Raw genomic sequence first — 23,904 nt, forward strand, 5'->3', positions numbered from 1 at the left:
TTGATTAATACAGCTTTAAGCAATCATAACTGTGATGACAGTTCCCTAAAATGGTATTTTTCAGTCTCAGCCGACTATTCATTTACCAGTTTGCTAACTGGTAAATGGTAGTAGGTGATAGTTTTGTTGCCATGCTTGCCCACTGTGTACTGAAAACCCATTTGAAAAGGAAAATGGTCAGGAGTAGTGTACCAAGACCATGCCACATTGCTGACAAATATAATACTGGGGTATTTCTTACTGAGACCCATGCATGAACTTGGCTTTACATTATTACTAGTATTTTAACTGGTAATTTTCTGGTGCTCAGAAATAAGATTCAAGCACATCATAAAGGTCTTGCAAGCTAGTTCAAACTAGATTCAGGTGCAAGGAGGTGGACAAATGATGGAAAGGGGGGGGTCATTAACAGTCTGATCCTCTACTAGTCTGCAAAAATAATTAGTCCTAATTGAATATTCTCATTGAATATCCTTTTATTGTGATGGACAAACCCACTAAATATGATTAGTATCCACTAAATAATTTTAACTAGGAATCATATGATATCCTAGACTAGCTATGCACATAAACCTAAATAGCTCTACTTCCTCCCAGAATTGTTACTCTACGTTTCTGGAGGTTGTTGATCACTGGTGAAAAATCCTGGTATATACCAGATTCCTCCAACAAAAGTCCTTGGACCACCTTCATTTATGTGAACTGACTTGATTTTATGTGTAATTTATGTGTATTTTAATCATTAAATCCAGATGCTTTCTTCCTTGCTTTTGATGACAGGAAGAAAATCCCTAGCACATGGTCTACTTCATATGCAAACTGTTTAAGTCCTTGGTGAATTCCCTGGATCTGTAGAACATACATATACAGTTTCCTTCTGATTGTGCACAGGGTTATGCAACTAAAGCTCTCAGATTTGGTCTGTGAATCCCTTCCTCGTTCAATATAAGCTTTTAATATTGTGAATGCTGCTGGAATGCTTTGTACGTGTCTCTGGAAGGCTTTTGCTGGCTGAAAGGCTTTTGGGGCAAAGGCCTTGGAGTGCTGGACAGTTAATTTGTATTGCAGTAACTCTAATCCATCTAAAGAGGAGTCTCGGGGTTATAGAATTTTAAGTTTTGTAAGGATACAAGACAACACTGGGCTCCATTGCTTTGTATTGATGCCATTTCTGCAAGCTTTGGCATGAAAATTTTTGACTCCAGCTTTTATCTCCTAGATAAAGCTCCTTCTACTAGTGTGGAAGGTCCATTTCAGTAACAATAAACACCCAATCATTTGCAATACTTAAACTCTTAAAAAACCATGTATATCAATCTAATTTAAAAAATTATACCAATTTAAATTAGTACCTTACAATGGTAAACTTAAGAACTTTTCATCAGACAATTAAAATTAGCATGGGAACAGTAATTCAGTATGCAAAGGAAACACAAATACAAGGTCCAAGGATAATTATAACCCCCCTCACTGCAGTTTTCATCCATGCTAACTGCATTCTTGGTTATGGCATTCAAAATGTTCTCCAATTGAATAAAAAAAAAACCCAAAATGAGATTACCTGCATTAGAAACACTGTAGAGTCTCTGCAGTTTAAAACTCACTGAAAAAAAAAAAAAAAAGAAAGAAAGAAAGAAAAAGAGAGAGAGACCCAAGAAGGATTCAGTTGCTCAGTGCTTTATTTCACAAAAGAATGAACATCTCAGCAAATGTGTAGTATCATACTTTCCACATACCAGCAGAGCCCAGGCAGCAGCAAAATGTTACTGTTCTCTCTGCTTTACTGGGTGTTAGAAGGAAAAAAGTAAATTGAGCATAATTTTCAACTGTAAATATGGTCAAATACATCCCTGTTTCCAGTCTGTTTTATTAAAATAGATCTTATGCTGCCTCCTGTTGGTCACCTACAAACAGAAGCATCTAAAATTTAATCTCCACATTAGGAACTGCAGTCAGCACATTCTATAGCCCATACCTTACCTACTACCCTATACTAACCAGAGGAGGTAATCAGTTTTCTTCACGGAGTGAATATAACAAATTTTTAACAGCAGTAAATTGACTTACTACAAATGTATTTAGAGTATAGAAATCAAATTAATTAGTCCTTAAATAATAATCATTAAGTCTGTGCAAACATAATCAATAAAACACCTGAATAACTGATATTTATTAGAACAACTAAACCAGTATGATAACATTACCAAAGTGCCATAACGTTTTGATAGCATTCTTTAAAAATTAGGATTATCCACTATAATCATCACTGGATATTAAAATCCCACATACAATATATATTATCTTCGTGTATATTATACTGGTCATGCTTATAATGTATTTTGTGACATAAAATAGAATACTATTAGAAATGTTTTGGTTACATCATTTAAGTGCAAATAGTAGATTATAATTTTACATGCATTTTGTATGTTTAAACATCACTATTTCAGTGAGAACATACATAATCGTTAATCTAGTTACTATTTTTAGAGGAAGGTACTTTTTCATAAAGCTTTGATTCAAAGAGCTTTGAAAAGTCATAAAAGATATTTTAAAAAAATCACTTTGCATTAATTTTGTGACTTTTATTTCTAATTGCATAAATGCTCTGTAGACTGAAAAATCTGTTTGATCCAGACTACAACTGGATGTACAACTGAATTACTCATGCAAGTAATCCATTTTTTTTGTGTAGTTCACTGAGATTTCTTACATTTTTAGCAATTAATCACAGGGTTTGGAACATAGGTCCTTTCTTCTATGATAAAGCCTTTTTTTAAACATGACTTTCTAACACTTCTGCTTCTTCTGCGTTCAGTTCTACCAGATTTAATACTTTGTATGTGGAAATATGGCAAATGATCCATTTTCTTTCTGTGAGAGCTGTAGTGCAGGTTTACCTGCATAACTGTAGAAAATCAGTACCATTTCACAGTAACTCTTCTGTGAGCAATGCTAGAAAGTAACTGACATTACTACATTATTTCCTGATCACTGAATAAGAGCTCAACTCCCTGTGAAATCTATGAATGATTTTTCAGACTGGGAACTGACATTAGTTCCTGCACAAGTATAGTGTAGAATATTAAAGAAGCATGTCTATTTTCCCAATTCATCTTCAGTCAGTTTTCACTGTCTATAATTCCTCTGTACTGAGGAATTTCTCACATACATCATTGCTCTGTCTGATGTCAGATGCCAGAGTCTTATAGCAAGTAGCTGGGTGGAAGACTGCCAAAAAGATCTGCTGCAGGGAAAAACTTAGAGGAAAGAGCATCACCTGAATGACTCGCTTGCTGTTTATGTGACCCAGCAATCTGGTCATGACAGTGGCAATTAAAACACCCTTGCAGTTCTCTAGTCTCTTCCAATTTGCATAGCTATTTATACCCATGTACTACGGGCGTAATGTTACTTTTCTCAATACATAAATTGTATACTCATATTACTCAGGTATAAAAACACAACACAAATACATAAGCAAAGGTGAATTGGGCCTTGTATTCCAATGATGTGACAAGTTGCAAAAATTAATGGTTAATGAAGTCTCTATGCTACCCTGAGTAGCTTCATTAAAACTAAAACTACCATTTTCCTATGTGTTTGGTTTTTTCCTATTTTTTCAGTAAGTAGGAATAGTATTCTTCCTCTCTCTACTCAATACATTTGCTTTGCACTAACAAAAAGTAGTTGTGTCCCAATATAAAAATACTTGCATTTTTGCAAGGTGATTGTAGAAGTCACTTAGCTACATTTAGTTAAAATATTATTTGGAGACTTATAATGAAAAAAAAAAAAACCAAAATAAATGTGGAAGTTGTGTGAAATACTGTAGCAAGCTACTTACTTCTACAGAACTGACACACTTATTAATATACAGAAATTACTGAGTGGAAGGGTCCTCTCTATTAACATCTTCTCCAAATGTACACGATTTTATTTTACATACATATGAAAATTGTTATGACAAATGTTATCTAAATTTGTAAAGATATCTGATAACAAATTACAGAGTCAGTCACAGAATTAGAACCTTCCATTGTTTACTGTTTAAAACAGAAGCCTGTTCTAGGCAATATTAAGCTTTAAGCATTAATATTCAGCTTGGGTTTTACAAAAAGTACATGCGTGATGTGATAATGAACTTACCACAGTTGTCTCAAGACACATGAAAAATGTCTCTGATGCCTTGCTAAATTTTATTCATTATTTAAACTGCTTGAAAATATGTGATTAAATGTTTAGAACCATTATTCTGTCTGGCAGAAGACAACCTTACTGCTTTCACAATGCTTATATGGAACATAAGGGCTCTCAGTGTCTTATCTCAATACCTGGTAAGTAAGGAAGTTCTCAGGCTGTGGAAGATTACAAATTAATTTATGAAACCTACCTAATTTCAGTGTCCTCCTGTCAGAAAGAAGACTGACTTTGTAAGCAAGAGATCAAATTTACTTCAGAACGTATGGCTAGACTAATATTAGCACTGAAGTCCATTACAATTTTAACATTATCATAGCTGACTACTTAAAGTTTATCAAGCAATATATTTACTGTGTAATATTTTAACATCTAAAATACAATGAAGTTCAAGATAGTGTTTTAATTAATTTAAACCACAAGAGATGATTTCTCACCTCAGAAATACTATTTACTATTGACTCTTAATATGGGGGTATAGTTTTGTAACTTTGTATTTGATGTATTACAAGATACAAACTTTTCCCATAATTAACGGAAGCAACAGCTACGATTCAGTTTACAGCTTGCTGCTATAAGCAGCCTAGTGACTGCTTAGTAGGTAGCACTAAAGAGTTCTGAGATGAAGACTTCTGTTAGAAAACATCCTGAAGTTTTTTGTTTAGTTAGCAACATGACTGAAGCAAAGATATCACATGAATCATCTGTCATGTAGAAATCTTACCTACCCTGCAGTATGTTATTGAAGTTTACTTTGCCACAGTTAATGGCATGGAAACAGAAAATAAAGCTACTACTAAGGCACAAGGATGGAGAAAAACTAGTAAAACTGAAGAGCTGAAGTAAGATGACAGGAATTATCAATCTCTTCAAGTTAGATACCTGGTTTTAATACTGTGAAGGTCACTTTGGCTCTTGTCCTTGCTAAGGTCATTGTGATAAGATAAAGCTGACAATGAATTCCTCTTACAGGATTATGAACATAGAAAATCTAAATAACACTAATGAAAATGACTTTTAAACATCAGTTACATAGGGAAAACAGTATCACAGTCAGTTTTCTCATTTAGCAATTTGTCTGTTGGGACAACTCTGAATATTACAGAAATAATTACACATATTACACAACTAATTCCTCATTAATATTCTTTCTGGAAAATTATTATTTTGAAAATTATTCTGACAATTACAGAGAAGAGTTGTACATAAAATTAGGAATATAATACTGTCTGTATAACGACTAGTGTGAATGACATTTTAATGGAGTCTTCCAAGAGCAATCCTACAGCATTGAATCTAAACTGAAAATTTAAACAAATGAGTATGTACTTCTCAATCTGTAAACTAATACTTAAAAACTGTTCTACAACTTGTGCATTTAAATAGACTCTTCTGACTTGCTAGTTTCAAAATTCTCCAGAGCAAATTGTCAGTACAGGTGACCAGGGGTCCCTATATTTATTAAACTGAATGACCTGACAGTAAAACTCAGTTAAGGCTCTTGGCATTGGTGAAACTTCTTCCCACTCCGACCTACTACTGTGGTAGACTTGAACTTCATCTGTGATTTCTTCTGGAGCATAATCACCACCTAGTATATAAATTTTGTCTTCTGTCCCAACTGCCCCTGCATTAAAGCCAGCACATTCAAAAGATCCTTCCCCTTTCCAAACACAGGTTTCTGGGCAAAAACTATAAACCTTGTAGGTGGAGAGGTCACATATGTACAATGTACAGTTCACTGGAACAGCTTTGATTAGAGTTGCATGAAAAAACTGCCCAAATTCTGCAACAAGCTCAGACCACTGATCAGTCATAGCATTATACTTAAAGAAACAGTCAAGGGATGGATTAAAGGCATCAGTAATCTCTACTTCTGAGCCAAGGACATAAATTATATTCTGGCATGCACTTGCTTCTGGATAGTAGATACCTCTTGGTAACTGGCTTACAGATTTCCAGTCTTTGGAAAGAGGGTTATAGGATTCAACATCCAAAAGACTCCGAGTTTCTTGAGCTCCTCTGGTCTTTCCACCTATTACAAAGAGCTGATTTAAGGTTACAACAGATGTGTGCATTGTCCTCGGTTTTTTCATAGCTGACACTATGGAGAATTCATTGCTGACTGGACAATAGCACCAGGTTTGGTCAGTGGCATCATGAAACGGTTCAGCAATATGAAGCCTGACAGTCCTATAACAGTTACCCTTGCATCCTCCAGTTATAAATATTTTTTCTCCATAGCTAGACAAACTTGACCCTGGCAGATCAATCATGTGCGTATGTGGTAGTTCTTTCCATTTATCTGTTTTGATGTTGTAGCAGAACGTATGTCTGTTTTCTCCATCTTCATCAGTTTTATGAACAAATATATATTTTTCTGTTGTTGAAGGACGTGCATCTGGAAACAATCCACTGAAGTTCTGCACACTTTTAACTGCATCATCGATTATTACTGAGCAATTCGCACTCTTAAGTAAGTGTTCTTCAGAATGCAGAAAGTCCTGCAAAGTCTTTTCAGGTAACTGGTGTAATCTCACTTTTTTAATCAAATTAGGCAGGTATTTCTGCCGTGTTTCTAAATTGTGTTTGGTCCATTGGAGGACAGCTTTCAACACTGATTCTTCCTCAGGGACATCTAGTTCATCAGCCTCGAGACATTTCTGTAATATCTCAAAGTTCATCTCCAAAAAGTCACTCGATCTAAGCAGCAATGAAAAGTGGTGTTGTACAAAATCTAGTGCATGATCAAACAAGCGGACAGACCCATAACTTTCTGATAGAGAAAGCAACTGTAAGCAATTCACAAGATCAATACTTTTTATTAGGAAGTCACTACAAGCTTTGGAAAGGAGTGAAACTTGAAGAAATGACGACAGTTGGAAGAGCATTTCCACATTATCATTTGTTATCTCTGTTTTTCCTGTGTAAGCATAATCAAGAAAAGCTTTCACTGCCTTGGGTGATAGGTTACTAATAGTAACATTGCCATCATCCCGTTCTTTCATATTAACTTCAAACATGGCTCTGTGAATAGAATACAGAAGATATACACACAAATTAAAGATTCAGCAAACAGATGTGAACACTGATGTGGAAGGAGACAATTAGGGGCACGTAATAATGTGGCTGGTCTAAAATGTGGAAGTTTTTATATGAACAATGAATTTACTTCGTGTGTTTGAAGAAAAAAATGACTGGTGATAAGAACATATTCAAAGTGATGGTTTAACAAAATCATAGCAGCACCTGTGTTTTGTATGGATTTTCACAAACCGTGATGAAGTCTGCAGCTCTCAGCTTAAAAAAAAACAGGTGAAATTTTTCAGGACAGCATCAGTTTCAACTTTGGGAAAGAAAGCCTGATTTAAAAAAATACATAGTAAAAAAGCCCCATGAGTTAGGTCATGCAATGTGGATGAGTACATAAAATTATGTGGAAAAAAAACCCTTCCAAATTGCAGGCTGAGCAAATGGCCAGACAGATGATGGGTGTAGTCCTCAGAAATAAAAGTAGGTAAGGAGTAAATGAGGAGAAAAAACACAAGGAAACTTAATTCTTGCTTTAGAGTTGACAGGGAGATATATGAGTACAGGCAAATGTCAGTGAAAAAATGAGATTTTGATATGACTGCATGACACAATGAAACTGTGCAGAAAGTAGACTGTGACTGGAAACAAAGAAGATGGTTGAAACTGTGGAATGAATTACTGACCAGGAGATTTGTGGAAATTTTATTACAACTTTAACTGCTTTATTCTAACTATGTAGTAACATTTAACTCTTGCACACAATCTAACATGGCAAGATAAAATAATTAAAGTTTTACTAGTGGGTAAATGCTAGCAACAGAACAGTGCTGCAATATCCCTTGCCCTGCCCTCCCAGAGACTAAGCCTCAAGGTAGGATAGCAGTGGTTCCAAATATGACACAAGATAATAGCGGAAGAAGAGTTGGATAAATCATCAAATGCAAAGTAGAGAATCTGGATATTAATACATCATAGTTAATTCATAGTAAAAAAAAAAAAAAAAAGTATTATATCATAGTTCAGTTATACACTTAGTATCTCTGTGGTATGGGATTTTTAAAATCTCATCCTTTTCTGAAGCCAAAGAGGAAAAAAACAAATCCCTGTGTATAGCACATACTCTTTGGGATGTGAACATCTGGTAAAGCCAGATGTTCACATCCCAAAGTCAGACAAGTTCCACATCTGGAACTTGTCTGACTTCCCAAACAAGAACATAAAATTACAATAAAACACTTGTGTCCCAAAGACCTCTTTGCATACTAAGTCATAACCTTTATAATCCTTTCCTCATTAACCCATGAGCTATGAAATCTCTAATTAGGGAGTAAAATAGCAACTGAACAATACTAGTAGAAGAAGAGCAATGTAGGCAAAGGCTTTGACTCTGAAAGCTAACAAATGAGGATCAAAATGTTGCTGATTATTCGGTTTACAAAACGAAGCCAAAACTAAGAGAAGTCCAAAGGCCAAGGAAGACAAAAGGTGTTCCATTTCAAAATGTTTGTAGTGGACCTAGGTGCTTTTTACTCCTTGAAGGTAAAAAATGGGCCTTGTATTGCAGGACAACTTATGAACCTGATGGCTGCTATTATCCAGTATATCAACCATTAGGAGCAGGGAGAGATCTCTCCTGGCAGATTTTAATCTGAAGAGTCTGTAGGTAACAAAAAGGACACATGTGTTTCCATGTGTTTAATTTCAGTTCTAAAAATTAACACTGGAAGCTATTTCATTCTAGTATTTTTTTCTACCAGATCACCTTGGTGCTGTCAAGCAGTTAAAGACAAATGAAAGAAGTCATGTATGTCAGAGAAAAAAACCAAATCTGCTCCTACAGTGGAGAAAGTGCTCATTTCATCTGCATTTCTTCTTTTTTTCAATAATTCTTAGAACACATCTAGCTATCTTCTGTCATATATGGCAGACCACTTAGACCATGGGATGTTCCAGGACATTTGAAAATAACACTCACCTATGTATGGGCAACTGAATTGGGGCTACTAACTCATTCCCAAGAGTCCAGTTTTTCATTGTTAGAGTCTTAGCCTTGTTTTTAGTAAACTCTATTAAAATACTTTCAGTGTAGAACTGCAAGTTTGAACCTAATAAAAAGGATAGCAAGGCTTATTTATAAATTAATATTCTCCATGTGAATGAAGTCTGTCCTTTAAGAATACATAGCTTTGAGCACAAGAAGGAAGATCAATTTCATGCTGGAAGGCTGCAATCTGTAGTTTAGGAAAAGTTTAAATACCTCTGAAGACAATTTCTACTATACTGACCACTCTTCTTGGACAAACGAAAACCAGTTTTGTTCCAAAATTATGTACAATTTATCCACAATTGCTCAGTACAAGATGTATTTGTAATCAATCCTTTCACAATATAATGTGTCAAAGTACATAGACTATCATATAAAAAGTCAAACAATATCCTTGTAGACCTTCAAGTACTGATATGAGGAACAGGTAACTCTTAAACATACATAACCTGTGTCAGTTCAACCGAAGAGAAGAACCACACATTTATGATTTGAAACTTGTATTACAGTTTCTCATGCTGTCAGAATCTGATTCATAAAGTCCTAGTGGCTTTCTGAAAATACAAAGAGCTGTAACTGGCATACCCCTAAAACAATGTTTGAATGCTGTCCTCAAAACTCTGCAGACATGTAAATTGTGATAATTTTTTTAACTTTTTTTTTTTTTTTTTTTAATTCCATTCCCTCCCTCCCGGAGAACTTAGAATCTATTTCCTGCAAACTCACACCAAAATTAGGTTTACCTGAAAAAATCACTGCATGCTGCCAGTACACAACGATGACAGGGAATTATTTCATCTTTCACACGAATCTTAAAATCAAAAAATATATTTTGTTCTCTGAACTTTTGTAGTACTTTTAGAATTTGTTGTCCATGACCTTCAGCCACTAAGGAACTGATTTTATTTTCAGGAACAGAAATTCCATTGCAAATAGGTCTGCTAATGTAATCCCGTTGATTGGCCATGTTTTCTTCAATCTATTCCTGAAATGGAAAAATAATAATTGATTCTACATTCTTATTATTAAAAAACCAAACAAAATCAATACACCACAAAACAAACAAAAAAGTTCCCAGCATTGAATTTAGTTTGTATATCATATGTACAGTTAAAAATTTGTGTTACAAGTGACTTTTACACTGAATTTGATAATACTACTACTTTGTAAAATATATTCACATGGCAAATTTTGTAAAGTAGCTTATCTGCCATATATCAGAGAACAATTCTACAGATAATACCCACCTGTAGGATTTTTTGAATAAAGTTCACAGGAAGCACATCAAGGAATGTGTTTAATTGTCATTTAAGAGAAAAGACTAGTCTTAGGCTTACCCTCAAAAAACCCCAAATTCTTACAATTTTGTGTAAAATTAAGATGGAAAAAAAAACTTTGTTACATATTCTACATTCCTAAAGGCTGATCACTCTACATCTGTAGTGGAAGGAAGACACAGGCTATTAGACTGCATCCCAACTGGATTCCCATGAGGCACTCTGGACTACAATAATGGAATACAAACAACACCAAGAGCCTGGAATAACAGGATTGCTGGGGCTTACCAAAGAGGGTCATTTAGAGACGGTTTGGTGACAGTACACCTTTGAGTGCTTAAGTCACTTGAAACTGATTTTGTCATGTACCGCTAGTCTTGTTAGGAAGCTTTGTGTTCGCCCTCTCTAAGTTTCATTTACAGTGGAGTAAATTAACTGGCTGTAGAACACATTTAAATTTAAGACCATCTCCCTTTCAGCAGCTAAGTTTTTCTTCTGGTGCTAATCCCTACACTGAAGTGTGTTTTTTTCTATGGTAAATTGGTTTGGACTGTTTTTTACAATTAAAATATTTTATACCATTTTGTCAATATAAAGAAACTTTAAATATGAGTATATTTTATTTATACCTATTTAAAGAGCTATTTATATATTGCAGATGCATAAACTGCCCTTACTGCAAATCGGAGTCAAGATTGCCTATTTTAAAGCTTACAGAAACATTCCAATTTTTTTTGTATTCCAGGATTTTTCTTCCACAATTCCAATTAAAATCAGCAACAGATAATGGCCCACCTGAATTCACAGGGGACAAAATATTCCAAACAAAACCCAGAAACAAGAAAATACTGGTTTTGGTTTTTAATTTTCTGAAAAGGCTCATCTGATGACACGATATATTCCCAATATATTTAGCAAACTAAACCCTCAGGCAGTCTTCTTAATGTAAGGTACTTTCACACTGATCAGCAGACTGATCTATACTTTATCTAGTCAGGTAGCTCCAACCAAAATAGACCTCCATGTCTCCTGGAAGAGAAGAGATCCAGTGATCTTGCTGCCAGCACTGGCACCCTTGGAGCAGGCATCTTCTCCTTCCCATGGCCAGACAATCTCAACATATTCACTCTTTCCATTCTAAGCCTGAGGAACTAGGAAAATACAGAAGAACAAGACCACCATTTATTCTGATAATGTATGGCCTCATAAACCCCAACTTCCATAAATCATGAAACTTTTTCATATGTCAGAATTCTCTAGAATACCCTTTTCTTATGAATTTAAAAGCCTGCTCCTCAAAAGGCTGAATCTGCAAAAGCAGAGTTGCTTCAATAACATTCGTTTCCCACATTCGAATGAAATCTTTTTCAAAAAGTAAGTGAATTTCAAGGTTTATTTGGCATTACATCAAATAACACTTCTTCTAAAAGAAAGATAAACCTTTCTGGAAAATTCTGGAACTGACAATTGATACTAGACATCTTTCTCCACTTACATGTAATTTCTATAGCAAGTTCCAACCTACAATGTGCTTTTTGATGATAAAATTACCAATTTCAGTAATATTCATATTTGTATTATGAAGATGGAAACGTCTGCTGTAATCAAGTCGAACTATGCCATTTTAGGCAAGACATCATATGATCACCTTCATACAAGCGATCAATGTTTCAGAAAGTTTTCTTTTACCATACTATTACCACAAAAACTCTATTCCAGTACATTGGTGTAGAGACTGTAAACCTCTAAATTACACATCAATTTATTAATGCTTACATCTATTTGTTCTTCTGTTAAAATTCTTATTTGACTTAATTTTCCTTTGTATATTCTTATTATTATTCATTCTTAAAATTATCAAGTGTTGATATCCTCTCTCAACTTTCATTAGACTGAATAATTGTCAAACTTTCCAAGGTCTGCTTAATAAGGTTGAGTTTCTGGTTTTCCTTATTATTGCTTGCAGTTTTCTCTTTACTCTGGTTTGATCCTAAATTTCTATCACTGATACAAGATTTGTTGTACAACGTTGTGGTTCAGACCTCATCACTGTCTCACTACACCAATTTCCAAGTCATCTAGTGCATTCTAATCCTCATCTCTAACAGCAGTATCTTATTATTTTCTTAAAAGCAAAATTCGGCAGTGTATCTTTAATGTTTTTGTCCATGATGAAGGAATATAGTAATGAACACTGTGCAATGACTTAGCCTAATTCACCCTTCTCTCCATTAAAAAAATACATATTAATAAATTTAATTTTCTGCTACCTTGTAGCCAGTTCATGACTTACTTTATAATTTTGGTATTAATGTACCACTTCACAGAATCTGTTGATGATTTTAGAGCCCTCCAAACCCTCTTAACAATTCAGCTAAAACTTGGTATGTTAAAGAAGGCATTTATAATTATTTCATGCATTCTTCTACAAAGCCATATTAATTATCAGTAGGGGTTTTTATAAATATCTGATCAACTCTGACAAAAGGGTAAGAAACATAGGGGGTGCAGATATATGTTGAAGAGGTCTGCAGCTCAGGAATGCTGGGGAACACCCCTCTTTTTATTTGCTCCACAAACTCCCACAGGATTCCAATTACAAAGCCTGTCTTCATGTGGATTACCAAGAACCAAGCTCCAGTAAACGGTTCATTAGAACTTGGATCTCTTACTTTTTAAGACACATCTGTGAGAAACAGCTACTCACTTTTCATAGTTTAGGAAGGTTTATTAAACCTTATCAAAAATACAAGAGAAGACTGAATAGAGGAAAAAGGTCAGGGTGTCAGGAGCAAAAGATTTTCCCCGCCATGTGCTCTCTCTCTCACAATGGAGGCTTTTAACCCTTTAACCCCTCCCAAAGTTCTCTCCATCAACCCCTTCTTCGCTGTCCAGTGGTGGAGATCTCTTCCTCAAATCCTGACTGGAGGTCAGATGTCACCATAGTGACAAGCCAGCCCTCCCAGATGTCCCAACTCCAGCTGTCCCTTGATAACCACGCAAGGGGGTTCACATAACTATAAATCTATAAAACTTTTCTTAACCTATGTACATGATATTTGTCCATTAATTGTGAGAGTCAATCATTCCATTACTCATCTATCACATGTCTGTGTGCTGTTCAGCAACCAGGCTTGCAGCCTCTCCTGGAACATGACACACGTACTGCTGAACGTGATCCCATCTCTCACCACTTGACAAAAACGCCCCCCTCGCGTACTGGATCTTTACAGTCTTACACTGGCAAATACTCCCTTAGCTATTAGCCTGCTTTTCTGAAAAAAACCCCAAAGACAACAAACCAACAATTGGTTGACAAAGACAACTGAAAACATTTCCAAAACTAAACTCTCCTAAAGTTAAAATTTAAACATTTGTCCTGGCTTATTTTTATTGTAAGACACCTCAATCACAAGCCAGTTGGCTGCTACAGTGAAAACTGATAAAAACATCACAGTTATTAAGGTCAACCCCATATAACGCATGTGTAGGGCACATATGTGTACCTCTCAAAACTGTCTGTACAGGTGTCCAGTTCAGGGCCCAGGCATTCTGCATGCCTGACAGTCAAGTGGCAAGCAATGTCCAGTCTGTGTAGGGCCACAGAGCAGCCAGCGGTTGAACAGAAGGCTGGGGATAGTAAGCTACTTTTGGTCACTATGATGGATGAAATAAGGGACCTCCGGAGATCTCGGAGTGTAAGAGCATTCTTATGATCTGTCACAAAATCCAGTATTAAGGGCCCAGATCTCATTAGCTATGCTACTTATAAGACCCCTCTGTCGTAGAAGCATAGAGTGGTTTGGGTTGGAAGGGCCATTAGGGATCACCTAGTTCCAACCATTTGCCAGTTTTAACACTGTCCTTTTCCCAGGACACCAAGGGACAGAGAAGTCTAGAACATAACGAGCTCATTGACCCAGATGCCAGGTAACCACACTGAAAACTCTGATAAGACCACAGTCAAAATATGAGATATACACACATTCCTCTTAGTATCTAAGCATTTGTAAAAAGCTACAAGAAAGTGTTTAACTGACCTTGATTCCATGCAAACAGCTGCCAAAACTTCATTGAATTTCTAGTGGAACTTTTCACTTCACCAATGCTAATGCTCCCTTTCTAAAGATATATGGAGGATGTAACGTATTTATAATTGTCTTTTAGTTAGCACCATCAACAATTCTTCTTAAGTGTTCTTATAATTCTGTACCTAAAAGACACTGAAATGTGTAATTTATTTTCTTATACTTTTCCTTTGGGAGGTTCAAATGACCTTTAGACATGAATTTAATAACCTGAATATATGTTGAATCCTAGATACTGTACTGGGAGACTATAAACACAGCATACTGTTATACTCATAAAGGAGACCAAAAACATCCAGGATAGACATTTTCAGAACATTCAGACATACACTAAAATCATAACCACTGTGCAGACGTCCTAGAAATTACTTTCACATCCATTCCACCAGATCAGAAACAGTAAAGCAAACAGAACTGTGAAGTGACCTTTGAGCAGAGATGAACTTTTGTTTGTGCAGAATCTGTTGTAGTTCCTACCAAAGCACTGATGTGAACATACTCACATAATGTACATATATTAATAAACACTTTTGTTGAAAAGATTTTGCTAAACCAACAGTCCAAATAGCCTTAGCTGCTACAACTGATAAATAAAATGATTACAAAAGTTTAAATATGGTAATGAAGTTGAAAATGGTGGAAGATGTGCAATTATTTCTTGGTGAATAGCCAAGGAAAAGACATCAAACTAGGGAGACGATGTTTAGTAACAGTGGAGCATGAACACCCAAATGAGGGTCCAGAAAGACAGTGGCAAAGACATCAAACTGTTTGATCACTTTATAATAGTGAGATAAAAATATACATACAAATAAGTGTGACTTCGAAATAGCCTAGGGATATATCTGTTTTGTGGAAGCACAGAGCACACATAAATATCACACATAGCTCAGCTTGTCCTTTGCCAGGAAAAGCCCCTTAAGGCTGTGTCTGCCTGACAATAAATAGGACCAAAGCCTTGGAATGGGACTGAGGCTCCAGACTGTAACCGGCACAAGGGAGTGGCCATTCATAAATTACAAGTAACACTGCACAGGTAGACATACATGCATGGAAGAGTTCTCTCCTCTTCCAACACAGCTGGCAAAACCAGTCTAAACTCAACCCTGATTTGGTACTTTATTATTTACAACCAGTTGTAAAACAATCTGTCTGCTTTTATATTAAAGCATAATACAGCTGTGCTACAGCACTTGTCAATTAAAAAAAACATTAAATCTTCATACTTCATAGCAGGTAACTTATGAGAAAAAAAATTGTTCTTCAATGGAACATGGCCTTCTCCCAGCTTGGATAGTATGTCTTGCTATGGACAGGATTTTAAAAAAGGGAAGTCTAAGAGCTGGTGTTTTACAGAACACTTAAAGTAGCTAGGATGAAAGAATTAAGCATAGTGAAGATGAAGTAATTGTATCGATTTCTCTAGAGAACGTTCAGGGGGTCTTTTCCATACAAAATTTAATGATGCATTAATATATGTTTTGGAAAGGTCAAGATCAGAATTCTAAGATCTAATATTAAAAGTATTATATTATTGAGTCTACTGTATACCCATCAAGATGATTTGCTATTTTCATTCCTCGTCCATTCAAAAGGAGAGAAATTAATGATTTGTTAATAAGTTTTAAAGACACACCCTACACTATGCATCTTATTTAATATTCAGTAAGATGAGTATGAGTGGAACACATATCTGTAGGATTTGGTGACACTCCTGATGAATTAAAAGGACTGACTAAAAAGACAAGAGTAGTTTAAAATGTAATCAAACTATAAATACTGAGTACAAGTTCTGTGCTTTTATAGTCCATTAATGTTTTGATTGTCACTGATTGTCTAAGACTGAAAACACTAAGAAAATTCCAAGTTCTTGCCTGGAAATTTCAATGCAACTGAGTCTCACAGGTTTTTCATAAATAACTGAACTTCAAAGGAAAACAATATTCAGTCAATCATTTTAGCAAGCAAAAAAAAAAAAAAAAGGACAGGACCTGTTGAGACATTTAATCGACAAAAATGACATTTATCAATAATAAATGTTGGGATAGTATTCTTAGATTAAAAGGTGACACAGAGACTTTAAAGCTTTGTGTTCTTTAGAAGTGATTTAAAAAAAATCAGCATGGGAAAAAACCTAGCATGGTATCAGTAGGAAGTAAGGAAATCACAGTAATTCCTGGAGGCATTTCCAAAGTGGAAGATTCCCACTCTGCAAGCAGTGATTATTAAGTGCATGTTCCCTGATAAACACAGGAACCCATTAAGATAAAGCAGTAATACCTTAAAGGAAGTAAAACTGGCTGGATTTTCTCTTAAATACAATTCATCAAGTTAGTTTGCAAATTATTTCCTTAGTCAAAAAAGATCAAGAACTGTAATTTTAATTTTCAGGAAAAAATAGAATTAAAATGACACACTGTACTTCTAATTCTGCTGAAAATAACTGCAGAGTCTGTAAAAGAAAATGACAGCTTTTAATGGCTTTTATAGTCTGTCACTTTTGCACGTTATTAAAATGTGGGTTTTTTCAAAACACTAATGCAATACTGAGCATCTTCAGAGGTTAATGTAGCATACCTTATTATAATATCATGTTTTACTTAAAAATGTGGGTTTATATTGAATACATCCATAATTATATTACATGTTATACAATGCATACTGAGCTTCAGATTGCACTTACACACGAAGCTCATTTAAAAATAAAACTTTCATCCACTAGTGAAAAAAAAGTGCTACATGTTTGAATCTCTTAAGCAGAGAACATGGACAAGCCAAACCTATCAATCAAACCAGAGGGGATTTTTTGGAACTAGGAAAGATCCACAAGTCATTAGTATTATAATCTATCAGTAATATACAAACTGCCATAATTTTCTCTTCAAAGTGCGCAGAATACAATGTTTGAAATGTAAGCCTCAGCTACAGTTTGATATCAGTGAAGAGCATTTTCCTGGGATTTTTTCTTGACTGTGTTAAATCCTCCTCTGCTGTCAGTTAGCTTTGTCTATGGGTTTGGATAATTCATAAGATTATGCCATTCCTTGCTTTGTTAAATCATGGAGAAAAATAGAAATAATATTTTGAAACAACTTAAATACCAAATTGATTCCTTGATTAAACATCTTTTTATTCAGTGTTACTTCTGTGTTTAAAATATTTTGCGAAGACCAATCTATACTCAGCTATAACTGAGACTTATTCTGGTCAGAAGGACCTTCTGGCCTGTGTAGAAACAGCAGTTTTCCACATTAACAGTGAGCTAGCAACGGTGAACAACAACAAAAAAGGAGGATTGTAACAAATACTTGCAATAATACAATTTTCAGCATGTTTACCTCATTTGTGCATGGTCAGTATAGGATGGATGACATGTAAGTATTTCTAAAGGTAAGCAACAAAAAAGACGAATTGTAAATTTTCAAATAGGCCCCAGGTTTTTAGCTATGGCTCAACTCCAGAACCAAAGGGCAAACAAATTTATTACGTTTTGAGGATTTACAGATGGCCTGTAATTGAGGAAAAATGGGAATCCAGTTGACAACCACTGGATTTCTTAACAGAACAATAAGCACGGGATACAAGAGGCTTTTGTTTACAGAGATCCTTAGGAGTCAGAACCCTGCTAGGGTGATGCAGCGCGCTGCATCTGCTCTCGGGACAATCATGTCCTCTTTACAGTCAATAAAAGGTACACAGAGCCCAGCCCGCTGCGACAGCTCTGCCAGGAGCCTGGACGGCTCTCCAGCAGGATGGATGCGCTGACACCTCAGCAGGACGCGCTGCTGGCAGAGATGGGCCGCGCATCACCTGTCCGCAATGGGGCGCGCTGCCACTAAGAACCACCTCCCCTGGACCCCTTCGAGGGCACAACCACCTCCCAATGCCGCACAGGGCCGAGGGAACCGGAATTCAGAGGGCAACTACGCTCCCCGGGCCACGGCCTGGGTTATCGGCCGCCCCAGCCCCGCAGCAGCGCCCGCCATGGCCCCCGCCCCGCCCGCCGCGGAGGGCAGCGCCGTCAGCGCCCCTACTGCGCATGCTCAGCCGCCCGCGCCTGCGCCCCGCGGTGGCTCCGTTCATTCTAAGGGAGGACTAATTCTGACAGGATGGGCGGGATGGGGCAAAGGGATCCCCTTCCCTCACAGCGCGACCCGGCCGCGGCATGCGGCGCTCCCCGCCACTGCCGCCTCTCCGCAGGCGGCGAGGCGCCAGTCCCCCCTAAGCGCTCCCTCCGAGCAGCGCACACCCACCTGCAGCCAACACCCGCAGCTCACCGACCGGTCTGGCCCACCCTCCGCAGTAGCCACGCCGGCAGATTGGCTTCTTCCGGCATCATTCTCCTACTGCTTGCACTCGGAATGGCTCCGCCGGCCGCCACTCCAGGTGAGAGCCCGCCTATCTGTCCTCGCTGACGACACCGCGGGTACCGCTCCGCCGCAGCCACCGCCTTTTCCCTGATAGGTCGCTACCTGGCGCATTCCGCTGTCACTCACAGGTCACTCTAAAATCGGGTTGGTTATTGCTCTCAGGGGCGCGGCCCTCCGTGCTTCCCGCACGCCGATAGGCTCCCGCCAGGCCCAAGGGGGCGGGGCGTGGCGTGGCGGCGCGGGCCGGGCGCAGGGAGCGCGGCCGGGCCGGGCCGGGCCATGGGCAGCGTGCGCTGGGCCTTCCCGTGCGGCGCTTGGCGACCCCGCCGCCGCGAGTGGCTGCTGGCCGCGCAGCTGGTGCAGCCCGAGGAGAAGGAGCGCATCGGCCAGTTTGTCTTTGCCCGCGATGCCAAAGCCGCCTTGGTACATGGGGAGCCGGGGCGCGGTTGTCTCTCTGCAGAGTCAGCGTTGCCCGAATTCCTGATATGTCGTAGGAAAACGTGCCGTGCTAGGGCGTTTCAGGGTAAAGCTAAAGGATAAGGCTTGTATAAAAGCATGAGGCTCTGCCTCACTGAGGAGCCAGGAGGGACAGCAGGCTGCTGTCAGTAGTTACTCAGAAAGACTTCACAACTTCTAAGTCGCGATACTAAGTCAGGAGGCAAAATCAGCGTACCCTGAAGGACTCTACATAGGACATCGGGATAACGACTGGGAGAATAAAGCTGTTTTACAAGATCCAGGGTTTAAATCTCGCCTAATAGCATAGTAATACACGCCTGCTAATTTGTCTGAAAGGAGTTACTCGTCACTTTTAGCTGTTGAGTATTTAATTTAGCACCTAGGTAGTAAATGCATGTACTGAAAGCAAGATTGAGATAATTTTACTGTTTTGGGTGGTGTAAATAGTGTTTATTTGTTCCATAAAGCACCGTAAATAAGTTAGTAAGGTAGAGAAAGGAACTACTTCGATTTGTCTGGGCTGGGACTTAATGTTAATTGTGCTAATAGTGACCATGTATTTGATGCTCTGATGGACTCTTCTGCTTAAACTTACTTGACACAGCTTTTATAAAAGGGAGAAACTTAAACTATTTGACTAAAATACACTAATTGATATCGACAGTAATAAACCAACATTTTTTTAGGTGGGTGGTTTTCTAGCAACCACGTAGCACAATAGTTCTGTATGAATTACTTCCAATTTATTTCATAGGCTGGTCGCCTGCTGATGCGGAAATTAATTGCAGAGGAGCTGTGCATACCTTGGAATGAAGTACGCTTGCAAAGGAGCCCAAAAGGAAAGCCTTTCCTTGCCAGTAACTTAGTCACTATCAACTCAAATTACAACTTCAATGTCTCTCATCAAGGAGATTATGCAGTCCTTGCAGCTGAGCCTGAGCTTCAAGTTGGCATTGATATTATGAAGACCGATTTACCAGGTAATTCATTATGGTGACTAAAGCAGATTCTGCAGTGTTTGAGTACTGAACATTTTCACATTTCCCAAAGAACCAATCTGTGTCTTCGAAATGTAGTGTAATTAGCAGAGACTGTGTGAATGTATTGCGTATTGGGATTTTTAGCTGTTAAATGCACTCCTCGTTGTTTATTTTGGTGTGCATTGTAGGACAGATACGGATATATTTCTCATTTAGAGAAACACAACTGTAGGAAAATAAGATCATGAATCCTTCTATCATATGGGCAGCATCTGCAGATACTTTGATTATAGATTTGCTCTGTGTGAGGCAGAAGGAGGAACATCCTTCTGAATAGGGACAGTGGGATCCACCCCCATGAGAACTTCATAGACTGTGTTACTCAGTTGTCCCATATGTATGGACATTGTATATGTCAGCCAACTGGAAACACAGATTTGCTGTGAATGTGCAGTAATCAATCCTCAGTGAGAGGAGATCATGAGGAGGGAACACATGAGGTGGTCTTGGGAAAAGACTAGACTTTACCAACTTTAGCTGTTGGCCTATTTATTAGTATGAAATGAATGTGTAGGTTAGTGAACTTCAGGATCCAAATTAGGATTGTAGCAAAGTGTATTTTTAAATATAGTTTTATGGAGATTATTTAGTTTGCAAATGTTCATCAGTGCATAGTCATGGGCTAAAGGAGAAACATACTGGGATTTATGATTCACTGGAATCCTTTTCTTTTTTTAGAATCTTCCTTAAGCATTTAACCAGATATGACAGTAGTAGTTGTGTTCTTAGAGAATCTTTCTCCACAGTTTTTGGAGTTGCCTGGCATTTTATGCTGCAAAATCTGTTGTGTTGTAAGGGAGAGATTCAGGTAAACCCTGACTGGATAACTTTCTGTCTGATCACTTTACACCTTTTTAATGGCAACTACAAGTGTACATTTTGGATTGTCACGTTTAGCTAGGATGCACAGAAGCTTTGCTGCATTCTGAAGTTCATTCCTGTGACTCACACCTGCTGTAGACCCTCACTCTGAACACAGTGGTCAGCATGTGAAGCCACAGGACAGCCTTTGGAGGGCCCTCCACCTGAGCTGTTGTGCGTTTTGTGACAGGAGTTGTGTCCAGTGGGTGAGGCTGCTTTGGTACAGGGCACACCTGACAGGACTGCAGTAACACAGGGCCCAAATAACCAGACTAAGCTTGAAGCTGGTGCTTTTATCACAGCTCTCTCAGGCAAAGCAAGCAAGGTGGTGTCCCAGCTGTGTCTCCTCACAGCATCTTGCACATCCTCATCTATTCTTTGCTGGGGGAGCAGAGTTACAGAGAAGGCCTTGATGCCATGCAAACACTGCTGATACTGGTGTGGTATCAACACAGGGTTAGGCATAGACCTAAAACACAGCACTCCACAGGCTGCCATGGAAAAGGTAACAACTGGACCCAGTACCCTTGGAAACACTCTGGTTGGGCTGCCACTGGCCTTACCACAGGACTCACTAATTTTTAATTCCTTATTCCAAAAAGTTTCTAGTTTCAGCAGGTAAATAGTTGAAAATAAAAATGCTTGAAAATTAAAACATTCAAGCACTTGTATTTGAAGCTTTTCTTGGGAACTGTAAAATTCAAATTTATACAGTCAAATCAAAAAAATTATATGTGGAAGTAGGGATATCTTACATCCTCTGCTGGTATTTTATGCAGGTGTAAATGTAGCTGGCATTTTAAAGGCATGTTGTCAATGTCCAGCTGACTAGTTTTATGAAGCATGATAAACTTTATTTCTGAAGTCTAAAGACTAAGTAATACTTGGAGATCTGATACAGACAGACTTTAGTGGTTTTGGGAAATGCTGGTGATTGCAAAAACTGAACAGTGAAAAATGACTCATGGGTCTTCCTTTTTGTAATTATAATTTGTATTTTTGAAAAAGAAATAAGATAATAATGGAAATGTAATAATTGTATGTCGAAAAGTGAACCAGTACATAAGTAATATTAAGGTTAGAACTTCATATTACAGAGACTGTAATTTAAAGCTGGCCATCTTTTCACCTGGAATTATTCTGAGGAAGATTTTTGTCTTCATAGAATCACCTGCAACTCTTTTTTGTTACTGGGCTATGAATAAGTAGCCCTGACTTTACCAGTGTTGTTTTCTCTGATAGTTCCACTGAGTGGTGCTCTTGTTCTGCGCTTGCTAAGTACATTCTATTTCTGAAAGTGGATCCACTGTAAATCTCTTTCCTTGGAACAGCTACAAGGACAAAGAGTTCCCTATGAAGGAAGTACATTTCTGTAGGTTTGTTTGTTTTCTTCAAAAACTTGTTTAAAGACAAAGTTCTTCATCTTGCCATGTTATCCAACAGCATCTTGATTGAGGTCTGTCATATTGTAGCTCTTATATTGCTTTATTGTTCGACCAGTGAGCATGCAAAATCTGCAGTGAAGATATATGAGAGTATCATGCAGCTGAAAGTTTTGAGAAGTCTGCTGTTTGTGTGCTACTCAAGGAGTCCTGGTTCATGTAGACATTTTATGTCACTTCTTAATCCATCCTATGTATTTTTGTTTTACTTATTGTTCTTAAGAAGCTGTCTCTTTCCATATTACTTGTGCTTTCTTATTGAAATCTGAGAAATGGAACTGCTACAGGACATAGCCTTCTTCAAAGGTGAAGGCAGGCCACAATAAAAGCTATTCTTACCCCTGCAAAAAGCAGCAGTTATATAAAAATTCCACAGATGTGCAACGGTTTATCACCTTTTTCCCTCTATTCAGATATTGTAGTAAATACTACAGCAGTGATAGTAGTGTTGTGATGGTAGAAGAGGAAAATATCCTCTTCAGGTATTGTGTGTTGCTGCTTTTTGGTTATCTGGCAGGTTATTGTAGATTTAAGTAAGTCTTTCAGTTTAATTGTTTTTGAAGAATTACTGAGATCAATGGTTATTTTTCTTCTCTTTAGATCAGTTTAAGATGAACTCTTGAGTCATTTGGAAAAATGCACACTGCCCAGTAAATTTATTTGTAGAAGTGTCTGTGGACATTATTTGGCCAGGTAATGCGTATGAGTTTATTTTAAGCTTTTCAAAAAAGAAATGAGAAGGATTCTCACAGTACTGTTAACTCCTGTGGAAAAAACTGAGCTTGTGTTTGATGTTTTTAGCTTATGGAATAGAAATTCTGCAACAAGTGTCATCTTGGTTTGAGTGGTGTGTGGGATGTTGATTGACCAGTCACTTAAGCTTTGCAAAGTAGAACGTTTTCAGAGACTTAGGAAATAATTATAGCTTAATAAAGATTGCCTTGAGCATTTTAAAAAAGTTTAGATCTTAGGCTCAAGAGCTTTCCTGCTGTGCAAGTGAATTTCACTAATGCAATTTTTTAGCTTTGATGGATTTGAAAGGATAAAAAAATTAACAGTTCATTCCATATCTTTGAAAATCAGCCTGCCA

The 23,904-nt window shown here is 37.6% G+C and overlaps 2 protein-coding genes across 5 annotated transcripts in view; one reads left to right on the forward strand and one right to left on the reverse strand.

Moving 5' to 3' along the window:
• Window positions 1–1,708: 1,708 nt before the first annotated feature.
• On the reverse strand, window positions 1,709–19,103 carry KBTBD3 (kelch repeat and BTB domain containing 3). 2 transcript variants are annotated; one of them, XM_018908446.3, is made up of 4 exons: window positions 18,896–19,103; window positions 11,573–11,705; window positions 10,021–10,262; window positions 1,709–7,227 (listed from the first exon to the last, which is right to left on the reverse strand). In XM_018908446.3, the coding sequence occupies exons 3-4, from the start codon at window positions 10,242–10,244 to the stop codon at window positions 5,607–5,609; spliced, it is 1,845 nt and encodes a 614-aa protein (XP_018763991.1). In that variant the 5' UTR covers window positions 10,245–10,262; window positions 11,573–11,705; window positions 18,896–19,103; the 3' UTR covers window positions 1,709–5,606. The 2 variants fall into 2 exon arrangements, with proteins under 2 accessions (XP_018763991.1, XP_009101038.1); XM_009102790.4 differs by lacking the exon at window positions 11,573–11,705.
• Window positions 19,104–19,273: 170 nt separating this feature from the next.
• AASDHPPT (aminoadipate-semialdehyde dehydrogenase-phosphopantetheinyl transferase) overlaps window positions 19,274–23,904 on the forward strand; it is a 30,400-nt gene continuing 25,769 nt past the window's right edge. For 2 of the 3 annotated variants that reach the window (XM_018908447.3, XM_009102791.4), the window contains exons 1-2: window positions 19,274–19,435; window positions 20,226–20,451. In XM_018908447.3, coding sequence (XP_018763992.1) covers window positions 19,292–19,435; window positions 20,226–20,451 — 370 coding nt within the window. In that variant the 5' untranslated portion in view covers window positions 19,274–19,291. Of the gene's footprint in view, window positions 19,536–20,225; window positions 20,452–23,904 lie in introns of all 3 variants that reach the window. The other variant, XM_050977109.1, reaches the window with a different exon arrangement.

This window comes from Serinus canaria, chromosome 1 (assembly GCF_022539315.1).
Source record: "Serinus canaria isolate serCan28SL12 chromosome 1, serCan2020, whole genome shotgun sequence".
Taxonomy (NCBI): domain Eukaryota; kingdom Metazoa; phylum Chordata; class Aves; order Passeriformes; family Fringillidae; genus Serinus; species Serinus canaria.